This window comes from Sus scrofa, chromosome 6 (genome assembly GCF_000003025.6).
Source record: "Sus scrofa isolate TJ Tabasco breed Duroc chromosome 6, Sscrofa11.1, whole genome shotgun sequence".
NCBI lineage: Eukaryota > Metazoa > Chordata > Mammalia > Artiodactyla > Suidae > Sus > Sus scrofa.
In genome coordinates, this window is record NC_010448.4 from 92,432,207 (window position 1) to 92,445,177 (window position 12,971).

Genomic DNA, 12,971 nt, shown 5'->3' on the forward strand with positions numbered 1-12,971 from the left:
GGAAAAGGGCTGGGAGAGGAAGGGGAGAGGAGGGTGACTGGGGGGGGGGTGCGGCGGCGAGGCCTGAGGGGCCGTCTGCTTCCCCCACAGGAAACCGCTGGGGAGGCCGGTTGCAGGGGCCCGCCCCCAGGCTACTAATAACAACAATAATATTAATGGGCATGGAGTTTTGCCTAGGTGCCAGGCAGTGGGCTAAACCCTTTACTATATATACATATAGTGTGTGTGTGTATATATGTGTGTGTGTATATATAGAGTCTTTTTAGGGGTGAACGTGCAGCATATGGAAGTTCCCAGACTAGGAGTGGAATCAGAGCTGCAGCTGCCAGCCTGCAACACAGCCACAGCGCTGAGGGATCCCAGCAGCATCTGAAACCTACACCACATCTCACTGCAACGCTGGATTCTTAACCCACTGAGCGAGGCCATGGATCAAATCCGCATCAAGGATACTAGCTGGGTTCCTTACCGCTGAACTACAAGGGGAACTCCTACAATATATATATATATTTTTTCACTTAATCCTTATAACAACCCTATAATATAGGGACCATTATTCCCACTTGGCAGATGAGACAATTGAGTCATGGAGAGACTGAATAACTTTCCCTAACTGGTCAGGATTTAAACCCACTGTTCTCTGACCCTGGGCTCTTAACCCCTTCCCTCAGGAGGCCTCCTGACCCAGGGAAGATTGCCCCTTTCTGCAGCTCAGGTGCCAGCCCTCCCCGCTGAGGCTCAGACACAGCCCAGGGCCAGGCTCTCATCCCCTCCTCCCAGAGCCCCGGTGGTGAGTGTGTCCAGCTGGCCCAGCTCTGGTCACGCAGGGTTAATGAATGTTGGACTCTGGCTTCAAGCCAGGTCCAGGCCAGCCTTGCAGAACCCAGCTCGGGGCCCCTGCTGGCCCCTGTGCTCTTCTGCACCAGATCGAGGGGCAGAGGTATGTTTGGCTCCTGGTTAAACCTGCTTGTGCACGTGCACATTTCCACCTGGGCTCAGGGCTTGTGCCTGCAATGTCTGTGTGATCAGCGTGCAGCCCGGGTCTTCTTCCTGCCGAGACTCCCAGGCCCCCCCTTTTGGGCCCCCCTTCCTGTGCTGGGCTGGGGTGAGGGGGAGGCCTTCTTGGCGGGAGTCTTAGAGAGGAGGAGGGAAGGAAGGGGGAGAGGAAATTGCAGACATAGCTGAAGGCACAGCCTGAGGCCTGTGGGCCAGTGACCCCCCTCTCCGTCCAGGCTGGAGACCCCCACTCCCAGTCCTGAGAGTGGGTTCAAGCAGAGGGCAGATCTGGTTGGGGAAACAACAAGGACTGGCTCCCATGGAGGGGAGGGGAAGGGGACTCTTGGTGTCTCTGTGACTGTTTAGTCTGCTTTGTGGGTGTGTGTGGAGGTATTTCTGCCAATATTCATGTATGTGTGTGTCTCTTTCCGTGTTGTATCTGCTTGAACATTTTGTGGCTAAGTCTGTGTTATGAATCCATTCAGACTAGTCAACAAATGCTAACTGGTGGTCTGCTTAGCACTGATCTGCTTACACTTCCTAGGAATGGGGGTGGGGGAAAGTCAGCAGTAAATAGAACAGACACAAATCTTTGCCCTGGTGGAGCTGACACGAGGGCAGAGGGACAATACATGAAGAAGATGCTCTTGGGAGCTGTCAAGTGCTCAGAGGGCCCTGGACCAGGGGAATGTGATGAAGAGCACCTGGGGTGGCTCCTGCAAGTGACATAGGGCAGAGGCTTGAATCCTGAAAAGGGGGCAGCTGTGCCAGGAACGAGGCGAACATGTCAGGGAGGAATGAGGCCGGCCGAGCACCCTGAGGTAGGAGCATCTGGGGGCACCTCTGTTCTGGGGGCAGCAAGACACAGGGCTTGGTGGGCGGTGGGGTGATGGTGAAGGGGCCTGTGGAGGAGCCTGCGTGTTACTGCATGATGGGAGCCCCTGGAGAGTTTCCATCAGAGGAGTGTCATGGTTCTGTGACGGACTTCACAGTGGAGAGCTCCCCGTGGGGCCACTGCAAGGCAAAGTGGAGGGAACAGTGAGCAGGCGGCCGCCCCCCAGGCTGGCAGCGGCCGAGGGCTTGGACCAGGCTGGCCAGTGGAGGAGGTGAGCCAGGCTCAGATTCTGACTCGGATTCTGCAGGGAGTGTCAGCAGGACTCCCTGGATTGCATGAGGATGTGAGAAAAGTGGGAACGGCTGCTGGGTATTGGGTGCCGAGCACCTGATGAAAGCTCAACCGGGGAGCAGGTTTTGTGAAATCCCAGTTTCCTTTCAGGTGGTTTAGATCTGAGAGGTCCTTAAGGTCTCTGGGTGGAGCCATCAGTTACGCAGGCGCAGCCCCCAGGCGTCTGGCCTAGGAGGGTGCTCGAGAGTCCTCTCCATATGGAACTATGACAGTTCTTCAAGAGAGAGACTAAAGTATTTGAGACTAGGAGTTCCTGTCATGGCTCAGTGGTTAACACATCTGACTAGGAACCATGAGGTTGTGAGTTTGATCCCTGGCCTTGCTCAGTGGGTTAAGGATCCGGCGTTGCCGTGAGCTGTGGTGTAGGTCACAGATGTGGCTTGGATCCTGCGTTGCTGTGGCTGTGGCATAGGCTGGCGGCTACAGATCCCATCAGACCCCTAGCCTGGGAACCTCCATATGCCGCACCCATGGCCCCAGAAAAGACAAAAAAAAAAAGAGACAGCTATTAACAGATGGTCAGAAGGCTGAGAGGTGGCCAAGGCCTGCCATTTCCAGGGCCTTAGGCAAAGCCTGACTCTGCCTCCCCCACAATGGCCCAGCTGGGGCTGGCCCTGGCTGCTCTGTGGCCTCACCCCACTGCCAGGTCATGGAATGCCTAGATCTTGGGTGGAGGGAAGAAGGGGACTCGCTCACTCAAAGCCTCCTAAGACCTGCTCAGTCCTATGAAGGCCCCCTCAGCACCTGGGACAACTGCTGGGAAGAGGCCCAGTGACAGCAAAAGGAGCAATAATGGGTCTGGATGTTGAACGTCCTCTAGGTACCTGTCCATCTGCCAAACTGTGCTCGCCTGCCTCCTTCCAATCCTCCTGTAACCCTGGGTAGTCTGTGGTGCGACTCCCATTTTACAGAGGAGGAGGTGGAAGGAAGTCATGAAGCCTATGTGCAGCCACATGGATATAAGTGCTGGGCCTGGATTTGACCTTCAGAGCCTTGCTCCCTACCAGTCATCCACGGGGCAGCTCTAGGCCATGGTTCTCCACCCCATCAGACCCATAGCTGCCTTTTGATGATCTTTTGTATGGCTTCCTTTATGCTTCTGAAATGATATTTATGGCTAATATGTACCCACCTGCACCTCTAATTAAAATTAATGTATACTTAAATAATTATATAATTATTATAGAAAATAGGATTTAGAAATATACCGAATGTTTTGTTCTGAAACTAATTTTTTTTCTTTCTTCCATTTTTTTTTCTTTTTTCGATTTTTAAGGGCCACCCCTGCGGCATATGGAGGTTCCCAGGCTAGGGGTCTCATCAGAGCTACAGCTGCCAGCCTAGGCCACAGCCACAGCTATGCGGGATCCCAGCTGCGTCTGCAACCTACACCACAGCTCATGGCAATGCCGGATCCTTAACCCACTGAGAGAGGCCAGGGATCAGACCCACAACCTCATGGTTCCTAATCCGATTCATTTCCGCTGCGCTACGATGGGAACTCCCCAAAGTTTCTTTTGCCATGCCCACAGCATGTGGAAGTTCCCAGGCCATGCAAGGCACCTATGCTACAGCAGTGACAGTGGGAGCTACTAGGGAACACCTAAAAATGTTTTAATCAAAAGTTAATTTATAATGTTTTATTAATTTCTGCTATACAGTTATACACACACATATATACAGATTCTTTTGTTCTTTTCCTTGGTGATTTATCACAGCATATTGAATACCGTTCCCTGAGTTGTACAGTAGGACTTTGTTGTTTATTCATTCTCTGTATAATAGTTTGCATCTGCTAACCCCAACTCCCAGTTCATCCCTCCTCCAGCCCTCTCTCCCTTGGCAACCACAAGTCCACTCTCTGTGTCTATGTGACTGTTTCTGTTTCACAAAAGTTCATTTATGTCATTTTTTAGATTCCACATATAAATGATATCATATGGTATTTGTCTTTCTGACTTCATTTGGTATAGAGTCTCTAAGTCCATCCATGTTGTTGCAAATGGCTTGGTTTCATTATTTTTATGGCTGAGTAGTATTCCATTGTTTATAAGAACCGGGAGTTCCCGTTGTGGCTCAGTGGTTAACAAATCCAACCAGGAACCATGAGGTTGTGGGTTCAATCCCTGGCCTTGCTCAGTGGGTTGCTGTGAGCTGTGGTGTAGGTTGCAGACATGGCTCGGATCTGGTATTACTGTGGCTCTGGCGCAGGCCGGCGGCCACAGTTCCGATTAGACCCCTAGCCTGGGAACCTCCACATGCCGCGGGTACGGCCCTGAAAAGACAAAAAAAAATTAAAAATGCCATTGTTTATAAGAACTGTATCTTCTTTATCCATTCATCTGTTGATGGACATTTAGGTTGTTTCCATGTCGTGGCTACTGTGAATAATGCTACTATGAACATAGGGGTGCATGTATCTTTTCCAATTATAGTTTGTCTGGATATATGTCCAGGAGTAGGATTGCTGGATCAAATGGTAACTCTATTTTTAGTTTTGTTTTTGTTTTGCTTTTTAGTGTTACACCCGTAGCATATGGAGGTTCCCAGGCTAGGGGTCCAACTGGACCTACAACCGCTTGCCTACACCACAGGCACAGCAACACCAAATTCTTAACCCACTGAACAAGGCCAGGGATTGAACCCGAAACCTCATGGTTCCTAGTCGGATTCGTTTCCACTGCACCATGATGGGAACTCCTATTTTTAGTTTTTTGAGGAAACCCCCATACTGTTTTCCACAGTGGCTGCAACCAACTTACATTCCCACCAACAGTGTAAGAGGGTTCCTTTTATCCACACCCTCTCCAGCATGTGTTATTTGCAGATGTCTTAATGATGGCCATTCTGACTGGTGTGATATCTCATTGCAGTGTTTTTTGTTTGTTTGTTTTTTGTTTTTGTCTTTTTAGGGCTGCACCCTTGGCATGTGGATGTTTCCAGGCTAGGGGTCTAATCGGAGCTACAGCTGCTGACCTGCGCCAGAGACACATCAACACAGGATCTGAACCATGTCTGAGCCAGCTCACGGCAACACTGGATCCTTAACCGATTCAGTGAGGCCAGGGATCCAACCCACAACCTCATGGTTCTTAGTCAGATTTGTTTCCACTACACCACGATGGGAACTCCTCATTGTAGTTTTGATTTGCATTTCTCTAATTAGCCAGGTGAAGTGTATTTTCATATACCTGTTGGCCATCTGTATGTCTTTGGAGAAATGTCTATTTAGTTTTTCTGCCCATTTTTTGATTGGGTGGGTTATTCTTTTTTTTTTTTTTTTTTTGGTTGTTGTTGTTGAGTTGAATGAGTTATTTGTATATTTTGGAAATTAAGCCCTTGTCGGTCACATCATTTGCAAATATTTTCTCGCAGTCCATAAGTTGTCTTTTCATTTTGCTTATGGTTTCTTTTGCTGTGCAAAAGCTCTTAAGTTTGTTTAGGTCCCCCCCACACCATTTGTTTATTTTTTTACTTTTCGTCTTTTTAGGGCCGCACTCTACGACATATGGAGGTTCCCAGGCTAGGGGTCAAATCAGAGCTGTAGCCACTGGCCTACACCACAGCTCACAGCAACACCACTGAGTGAGGCCAGGTACTGAACCTGCGTCCTCATGGATGCTAGTCAGATTCATTTCCACTGAGCCACGGTGGGAACACCCTGTTCGTTTATTTTTGCTTTTATTTCTATTGCCGTGGGAGATGGCCCTAAGAAAACATTGGTACAATTTGTATCAGATAATGTTTTGCCCGTGTTCAGTTCTAGGAGTTTTTTTTCCCATCTATTTCTGTGTTTCCAGTACTAGATTTCGTTTTTTTTTTGTTTTAGGGCCACATCTGAGGCTTATGGAGGTTCCCAGGATAGGGGTCCAATCAGAGCTACAGCTGCTGGCCTGTGACACAGCCACAACAACGCCAGATCCGAGCTGTGTCTGCGACCTACACCACAGCTCACGGCAATGCTGGATCCTTAACCCACTGATCAAGGCCAGGGATCGAACTCACAACCTCATGGTTCCTAGTCAGATTCGTTTCTGATGTGCCATGACGGGAACTCCACTTCTAGGAGTTTTATGGTGTCATGTCTTATGTTTAAGTCTTTGAGCTATTTTGAGTTTATCTTTGTGTGTGGCGTGAGGATATGTTATAACTTCATTGATTTAGCTGCAGCTTTCCTAGAGTCCAACTTTCCTAAGACACCTTGCTGAAGAGACTGGTTTTTTCTCACTGTATATTCTTGTCTCCTTTGTCAAAGATGAGTTGACTATGGGTATGTGGGTTTGTTTCTGGGCTCTCTATTCTGTTCCATTGATCTCTATGTCTGTTTTTGTGCCAACACCATACTGTTTTGATTACTGTAGCTTTGTAGTATTGTCTGAAGTCTGGGAGGGTTATGCTTCCTGCTTTAAAAATATACTTTTGTCCTATAACAGGTAAGAACTAAAGGGTAATGCTATCTATTATTATTATTTTTAAATGATTTTTATTTTTTCCATTATCATTGGTTTACAGTGGCTATGTATTATTCGTGAAGTGATTCATTGCTGGGAAGGTGACAACTGTGGAGAGCAAACCAACACTGGAATATTGTGCCAGCGTCTGAAACAGTGAAGAACTCTTGGTAAAGTTCTGAACAAAGCAAAGTACAAATTCCCTCCACTTTACACAGTAGTTGTAGTCCAGAAAATTCAATATATATTATGTATACACAGGTCCTCTGTGTTTATACATAAAATGGAGTTGGATTCTTGGCTCCGATAATTGTAAACAAGTTTTCCACTCCTGTTCTGCGGGATATAGAATCTGCTTTCCTTGTAGGCTTGTCCCTGGCCTCCCCCTCCCTTAAATGCCAGCAGCACCCACCCACCCTCTGACACTGTGACACCCAGCCCCGCCCCCAACTCCCCACCCCCACGTGGACAGAGAAAAGCCTCCCGCCCTGGTGGAGGAAGGGGTTAGAGGAGACCCGCGGACGTGGTCAGGGACATGGTCATGTCCCCTCTCTTAGGAGGTGACTTTCTGAGCTAAGGGAAATGCGGGAGGGGCCATGCACATACTTGGGGGAAGAGCCTTCCAGAAAGAACAGCTGATGCAAAGACCTTAAGGTGGAAGCTGCTCGGCTTCAGGGTCAGCAAGGAGGCCGTGGGTGGGACAGGGACGGAGGGACAGCCAGGAAGTCAGAGAGGGGTCCGGTAAGGAGCCCTGCGGTGCAGAGCCTTCTGAGCCACACACGGGCCTCTGGAGGTCCCCTGCACGGCTGGAGGCCGTCAGAGGGATGTGAGTGGGAGAGGCACAAATGGGACTTTTAAAAAGACTCACTCTGGCTGTCATGTGACCCCCCAGGCTGTGGCAGGGGAAGAGGGGGCTCAGACGGGGTGGTCGCAGGAGCTGTGGGAAGGGGCTGGGTTGTGCCCAGCGGCCCATAGGCTCAGCAGTGGGTTGGACTCAGGGTACAAGAGGGAGAGAGAGGGAAAGACACGAGGCGTCAGGGCTGGCCTAGCTTTGGGGCTTGCCCAGCTGAGGCTCCGAGCCCCCATTTCCTCACTTCCTTTCCCACTTGAGATCCCGCCAGGGCTCCAGGCCACCCTCTCTTTGAAGCTGCTCTCCCCAAGGACACTGGGGACCAGGCGGTGGCTGTTCGGTGGAAACATCTTGGTTGGTTGGCTTCTCAGGAGTCTAGGAGGCTGTTCATTACACCCAGCTTTCTGGTAGCTTCCCCTTGCTTTGCTTCAGGGCTCACAATAAAAACTGGTAAAAGGTGAGTTAAGAAGTTTGGATCAATAAAGCAACGTGGGAGCTGGATGCTAGGCCAGTTCTGGGCGCTGAGGACACAAGAGCAAAACAAAGTCCCTGATCGCATGCTACTTGCTATCTTAGGTGTTGCTGAATGGTGCCCTGGTGATAATGGTGCACAGAGCAGAGGCTGAAAACGGACATGAGGCCTGGGGCGCCGTGGCTCTTGGAGCCAGAGTGTGGCCGTGGTGAGCTGGGAGCGAGGGCTGTTTCTGGCGCTGCATCTGGGCGAGCTCGACAGATAAGGTAATGGGAGCCATTTGGACAGACTCGGGAATGGCCGGGAAGATGGGGGCCACTTGGCTGCTGGGGTAGCTGTGGGGGCAGGGAGAGAGGGGGGCCCTGGAGCCGCTCTAAAGACTTAGCGGAGGACTAGGCCTTCCCACATCTTGGAGAAGTACCACCCCTCTTGCTGTGTGGACACGAGCCTGGGAAGGGACACCTCCAGTGTGGATCTCTGCTCCTTCTGTGACCTGGGCCTGCGTGAGTCTGCCTGTGGTGTGCTGCTGGGGGGTGGGGGGGCAGCTCTCCTGTAGCGTCAGTGCTGTGATGCTCAATCTGCAAAGTCTAAATTTAGGCGAAGGAAGGAAGGAAAGAGGAAAGGAAGGAAGGAACCCCCCTGGTTTCCTGTGGAGGGGAAGGAAGGGGAGGGAGGTGCAGGAAAAGGCCTGGCCCTTCTTATGCCAGCCCCTGGCTGGGCACGTGGGCACAAAGGCAGCCTCTCTGGCTAGGGTGCCCCCCAACCCAGGTGGGGGTGTGGCAGGGAGAGAGGACCAATACGCTGCCAGTGGCAGTGGCTCCAAGATGCCTCCTTCCTGCCAAGGAAGAGAGTCAAGCAGGGAGTCCCCCTTGGGCACGTAGGGGGAGGGAGGCTGGACCAGGGGCTGGGAGAATGCCCAGGTCTGGCCCCTTCCCTAGTCAAGCCAGCACGGGCTGTGGGGGGCAGGGGGCGCCCAGGGCACCTGGTGGCAGAGCCTGGCGCTGCCAGGCTGGAGGGGGAGATGGAGACGCAGGCGAGGAGGGTAAGAGATGATACAGGCCACAGTGGCTCCAGATCAGGAAGTTTTATTGCTGACATGCAGGAAGAGTCCCCATGTAGTACAAAAATATGACTTTATACAAACTTTTTTGTGACTTTTTCCATTTTGTTTCTTTACAATAGGACTTCTCTCAGCGTGTGACACCCAGTGAGGGCAGACCCAACCTCCTCTCATTCGCTCTGCAAGCAATTCATCAGACACATGGGTTGGCCTTGGAAGGGGCCAGTCTGTCCGAGAGGCTTTGCAGACCCAGAGGATATTGCTTGACGAGGAGGCGGAGGACCGCGCGAGGTGGCCCGGCTGCCGGCCGAGGGGCTGAGGTGAGGCCCTCACGGGAGGACAGTCCCAGCACTGGGAGCCCTGGGCCGGACTGCATTTCCACTCCCGTAGGAGACTTCTTTTCGCAATAAATATAGAAAAGTGGGCATCCCGGCCCCCAGCACAAGACCCTGGCTCTCAGCAGCTGGACGGCTGAGGGAGGCAGAGCCCGGTGCTCAGGGGAGGAAGTGCCGGGCTCAGGTGGGCCCCCACGGACCCACTGAGGCAGAGGCACGGGGCGCCCAGGGGCTGGGACGGGGCACGGGGAGGAAGGGGCATGGGCGGCCCTGCTACTGCTGGCAAGAGGTGGCCCCATTTTTTCCAGATGGGGAAACTGAGGCACAAGGAGGTTTGGGAACTTGCCCAAGTCACTCACAGTGAGTCAGCTCTGGGGGAGGGGCAGCTCATTCTCTGGGAAACAAGGTCACGCAGGCCTTGGTCACCTCCCCACTGGGGAACAAGAGCAGGCAGGCAGGGCCCGAGGGCCAGGGGCTGCCTGGAGGGGAACTCTCGGCCGCTCTGAGGGCCAGGCCAGGAAGGGTCTCTGCTTGGCGCTGGGCAGGGCCGAGTCCAGGGAGGGGAGGGCACTCTGGTGAGAACAGCATTTCTGGCAAGACGGGCATCCACTTCAAAATCGCGGCTCAAAAAAGGGCAGCAGGGCTGTTCTCAAGCCAGGCCGGACCCCCCAGTCCCTATAATTCTCTCTGTAGGCCCCAAAGCCCCCAGGAAGGACCCTGGTGGCCTGCTGGGAGGGACACCACACCTCTCAGAAGGCAGGGGCAGGAGGGGAGAAGGGTCCCCATTCTCTGAACGCAGAGGGCTGACGGGAGCGAGAAGGCGGGCAAGCATGCGGGCCCAGGGCACCCTCCTCAGCCGCCCGCCAGGCACCCTTCACATCTGTGTCGGCATCACCTCGGTACCACGGTGAGAGGTGGAGGAGAAACCAGGGCTAATGCAGCACCTCAGAGAAACTGAGATGGGAGAAAGAGAACCGAGTCTAGAAAGGCCTCCCCATCACCAGAAACAAGGAGAGACAGATGGGCTGGAGGTGGAGGGGGGGCTGGCAAGAAGGGGCTTCTGAGCCTGGGAGCGAGGAGGGGGCCCACCTGGGGGGCTGCAGACTCCCTGCTGTCCAGCCAGGCTGGGGACAGGGAGTGGCCGCGGGCCGAGCCACCTAGAGATGGCAGAGAAGTTGGTTTCAGTACAAAAATAAATATATTTGAATTCCACTTAAGATGAGGTGACAGTTTTCCAAAGCTTGGACTGAGGGGCCTGGGGTCAGAAAGGGAGGGGCAAAAACAGACTGTGAGGGGCCTTGGAGGGCAGTGGGGAGCAGGCCTCCGAGTGGGGAGCCAGCAGTGAGCTGCACTTTCAGCTTATGTGGACTGTGGGGCACAGCTGCCCTGGGGGTCGGGGATCGGGGGGTCGGTGGCGGTCAGGCCCCTAGGCAGGTGGGCTCCCTCCTCCTCCCTCTCACTCAGTCCAGAGACAGCATGGTTAAAGAGACAGAGGTAGATTAAAACGTCATGATTAAAAGCAGATTAGTTATCTAGGCTTCTCAGATTAAAAAACCAAACAATCAAGCAATCATTCCAAAAGGTAGCTTCGTGGTACCTCTGCTGACCCCATGTGCCCTGGGCTGGCCCTGCCCCGTCCCCACTGCAGCCTGGGAGAGTTCAGCACGACGGGGCGGCCCGGCAGCCAGGCCACCGGCTGGGGGCCAGGAGAGGCGCTGGGTGGTGCTGGTGCCCCGGCCCGAGCTGCTATTTCCGCAGGTAGCGCTGCGCCAGGATGGCTGCGTCCAGGGGGTTCATGGGCTGCGCGTCGTGGCCCAGCCGGCGCACGGGCGGCACGCTGCCGAACTGCCGCTTGGGCACCCAGCTTCGGGCCTCGTGCACGGAGCTCTTCTCCTCGGCCAGCAGCAGCTGCTGCCGCATGTAGTTCTCAAACTCGTACTGGGAGCACTCCTCCGTCACCTTTGCCTGCGCCGCAGACAGACAGACAGACAGGCAGACATGCAAAGAGAAAAGAGCAGGGAGTGTCAGATGGCCGGCCTCGAGGCCTCCCTCCCCAGGCACCACATCTAGTGGCCAAGAGTGTGGGTCCCTGAAGCCCTCCAGCCAACCTGGGCTTCGCCTTGCTGGCTGTCCTGTGTGTCACTCCGACCTGTGACCTCCCTTAACTCACTGACCCCAGGAGAGGTCACACTCCCAAGCAGGCTTAGTGGCCTCCTGTGGAATGGGCCAGTGAGCTCCCCTCACAGAGGTTTTCGAGAAGCCGGTTGGGGCCAGTGTTAAGAGAGGGGCCGGGGCCGGGGGTGGCCAGCACCTGGGTGACCCTGTTTCTCTATCTTGCCCCAGGCCAAGCTCCCTGGAACAGCCTAGGCACAGTCACAAACTGAAGTGGTAGGTCCCTGTGCTAATCCTCAGAGGGGGAAAGCGGGCTGTGGAATCAGACCAGGGTTCAAGGCTCAAGCTCCACTGAAGCAGTGGAGCTGTGTGACTTCGGGAATATTACTTGACCTCTCTGAACCCACTTCCTCTCCAGTGAAATGAGGATAAGAACACAGGTCACCCAGGCTTGTAGTGTGGACCGAACGAGGTCTTTGGGCTGGGCACTCACTCACATGCTAGTGACGGTTATTTTTAGCTGCTGAACAGCTCTGGGTGTGGGTGGCAGCTTGGGGCGAGGGCCTGGAACTGTCCAAGGGCCAAGATGCTCTGCTGTGGTCCTGGGATGGCTCCTTCTAGTTCAACCTGCCCAGTGCTCGCTGTGGGGGTCCAGGGTGGCCCAGAGAAGGGGGGGTACTTAGAGCTTCCCTCCCAGGACTCAGCCAAGCCCGCCCTCCAGGGGGCACCCGAAGATCACCTGCCAGCTGCTGCCTAGCACCCTGGTCTCTGCCCCCACCCAGGCCCAGCACTTTCTCTGGGGCAGGGGAGGGGAGGAGAGAAAACTGGGAGAAAATGAATCATCTGAAAAACGAAAGCAGAAAGGGCGACAAATAACTGTGTGAGTCAGAGGGGCAGACAAGTGTGACTGTTTAAAGGGCCAGCATGTGGCAGAGCTAGGGCTTGGGCAGGAAAAGGAAGCTGAGACGGGGCCAGATGAAAGGCAGGCCTCGGCAGCTCAGGCCTAGGACCCGAGTCTCTCTTTCCTGCTCCAAGGGCCGAGGAGAGGCTGAGGGCGCCCTGCTGCCTGCTGGGAGCTGCCCCCTCTGCCCCAGACCAGCCTGCCATTCCCTGGAGGCTGGTGCCTTGGGACGTGGCTAATGGTCTGCTGCCCCTCCCACCCCCACCTCACCTCCTGGGAGCTGTCTGCATTGCTCATTTGGTCGTCGATGTCAGGAACCACCTGCAAAGGCCCGCTCAGAGATGACAGCGACTGCCTGCAGGGGAGGCAGATTTACGTCAGGCTGGCTCCAGGCAGCCCGGGCTCTGTCCCCCAGGCCTAGACAGCGGGAGCCCCGAAAGGCCAGGTCCCCACTCCCCCAAGACTTGGTTGGAGTCGACAGACCTGGGATGGGTCCCAGCTCAGCACCTTCTTCCTTACAACACTGCCTCTGCTTCTCGGAGCCTCAACTTTCTCACCCAATAAATGGGGGCAATTTCTAGCTCAGAGGCTATGGTGAGAACCTGGTA

The 12,971-nt window shown here is 54.0% G+C and overlaps 1 protein-coding gene and 1 long non-coding RNA gene across 4 annotated transcripts in view; one reads left to right on the forward strand and one right to left on the reverse strand.

Annotated features, from left to right (window-relative positions):
- On the forward strand, positions 462 to 10,213 carry LOC106508711. Its single transcript, XR_001305726.2, has 3 exons — positions 462 to 1,817; positions 6,695 to 6,803; positions 8,060 to 10,213. It is a non-coding gene; the product is annotated as an uncharacterized LOC106508711 (long non-coding RNA).
- The window catches only part of STK40 (serine/threonine kinase 40), a 43,133-nt gene continuing 39,186 nt past the window's right edge, over positions 9,025 to 12,971 (reverse strand). For all 3 annotated transcript variants that reach the window (XM_021095940.1, XM_021095941.1, XM_021095939.1), the window contains 2 exons: positions 12,634 to 12,718; positions 9,025 to 11,315 (listed from right to left, as the gene is read on the reverse strand). In XM_021095940.1, coding sequence (XP_020951599.1) covers positions 11,097 to 11,315; positions 12,634 to 12,718 — 304 coding nt within the window. In that variant the 3' untranslated portion in view covers positions 9,025 to 11,096. The remainder of the gene's footprint in view (positions 11,316 to 12,633; positions 12,719 to 12,971) is intronic.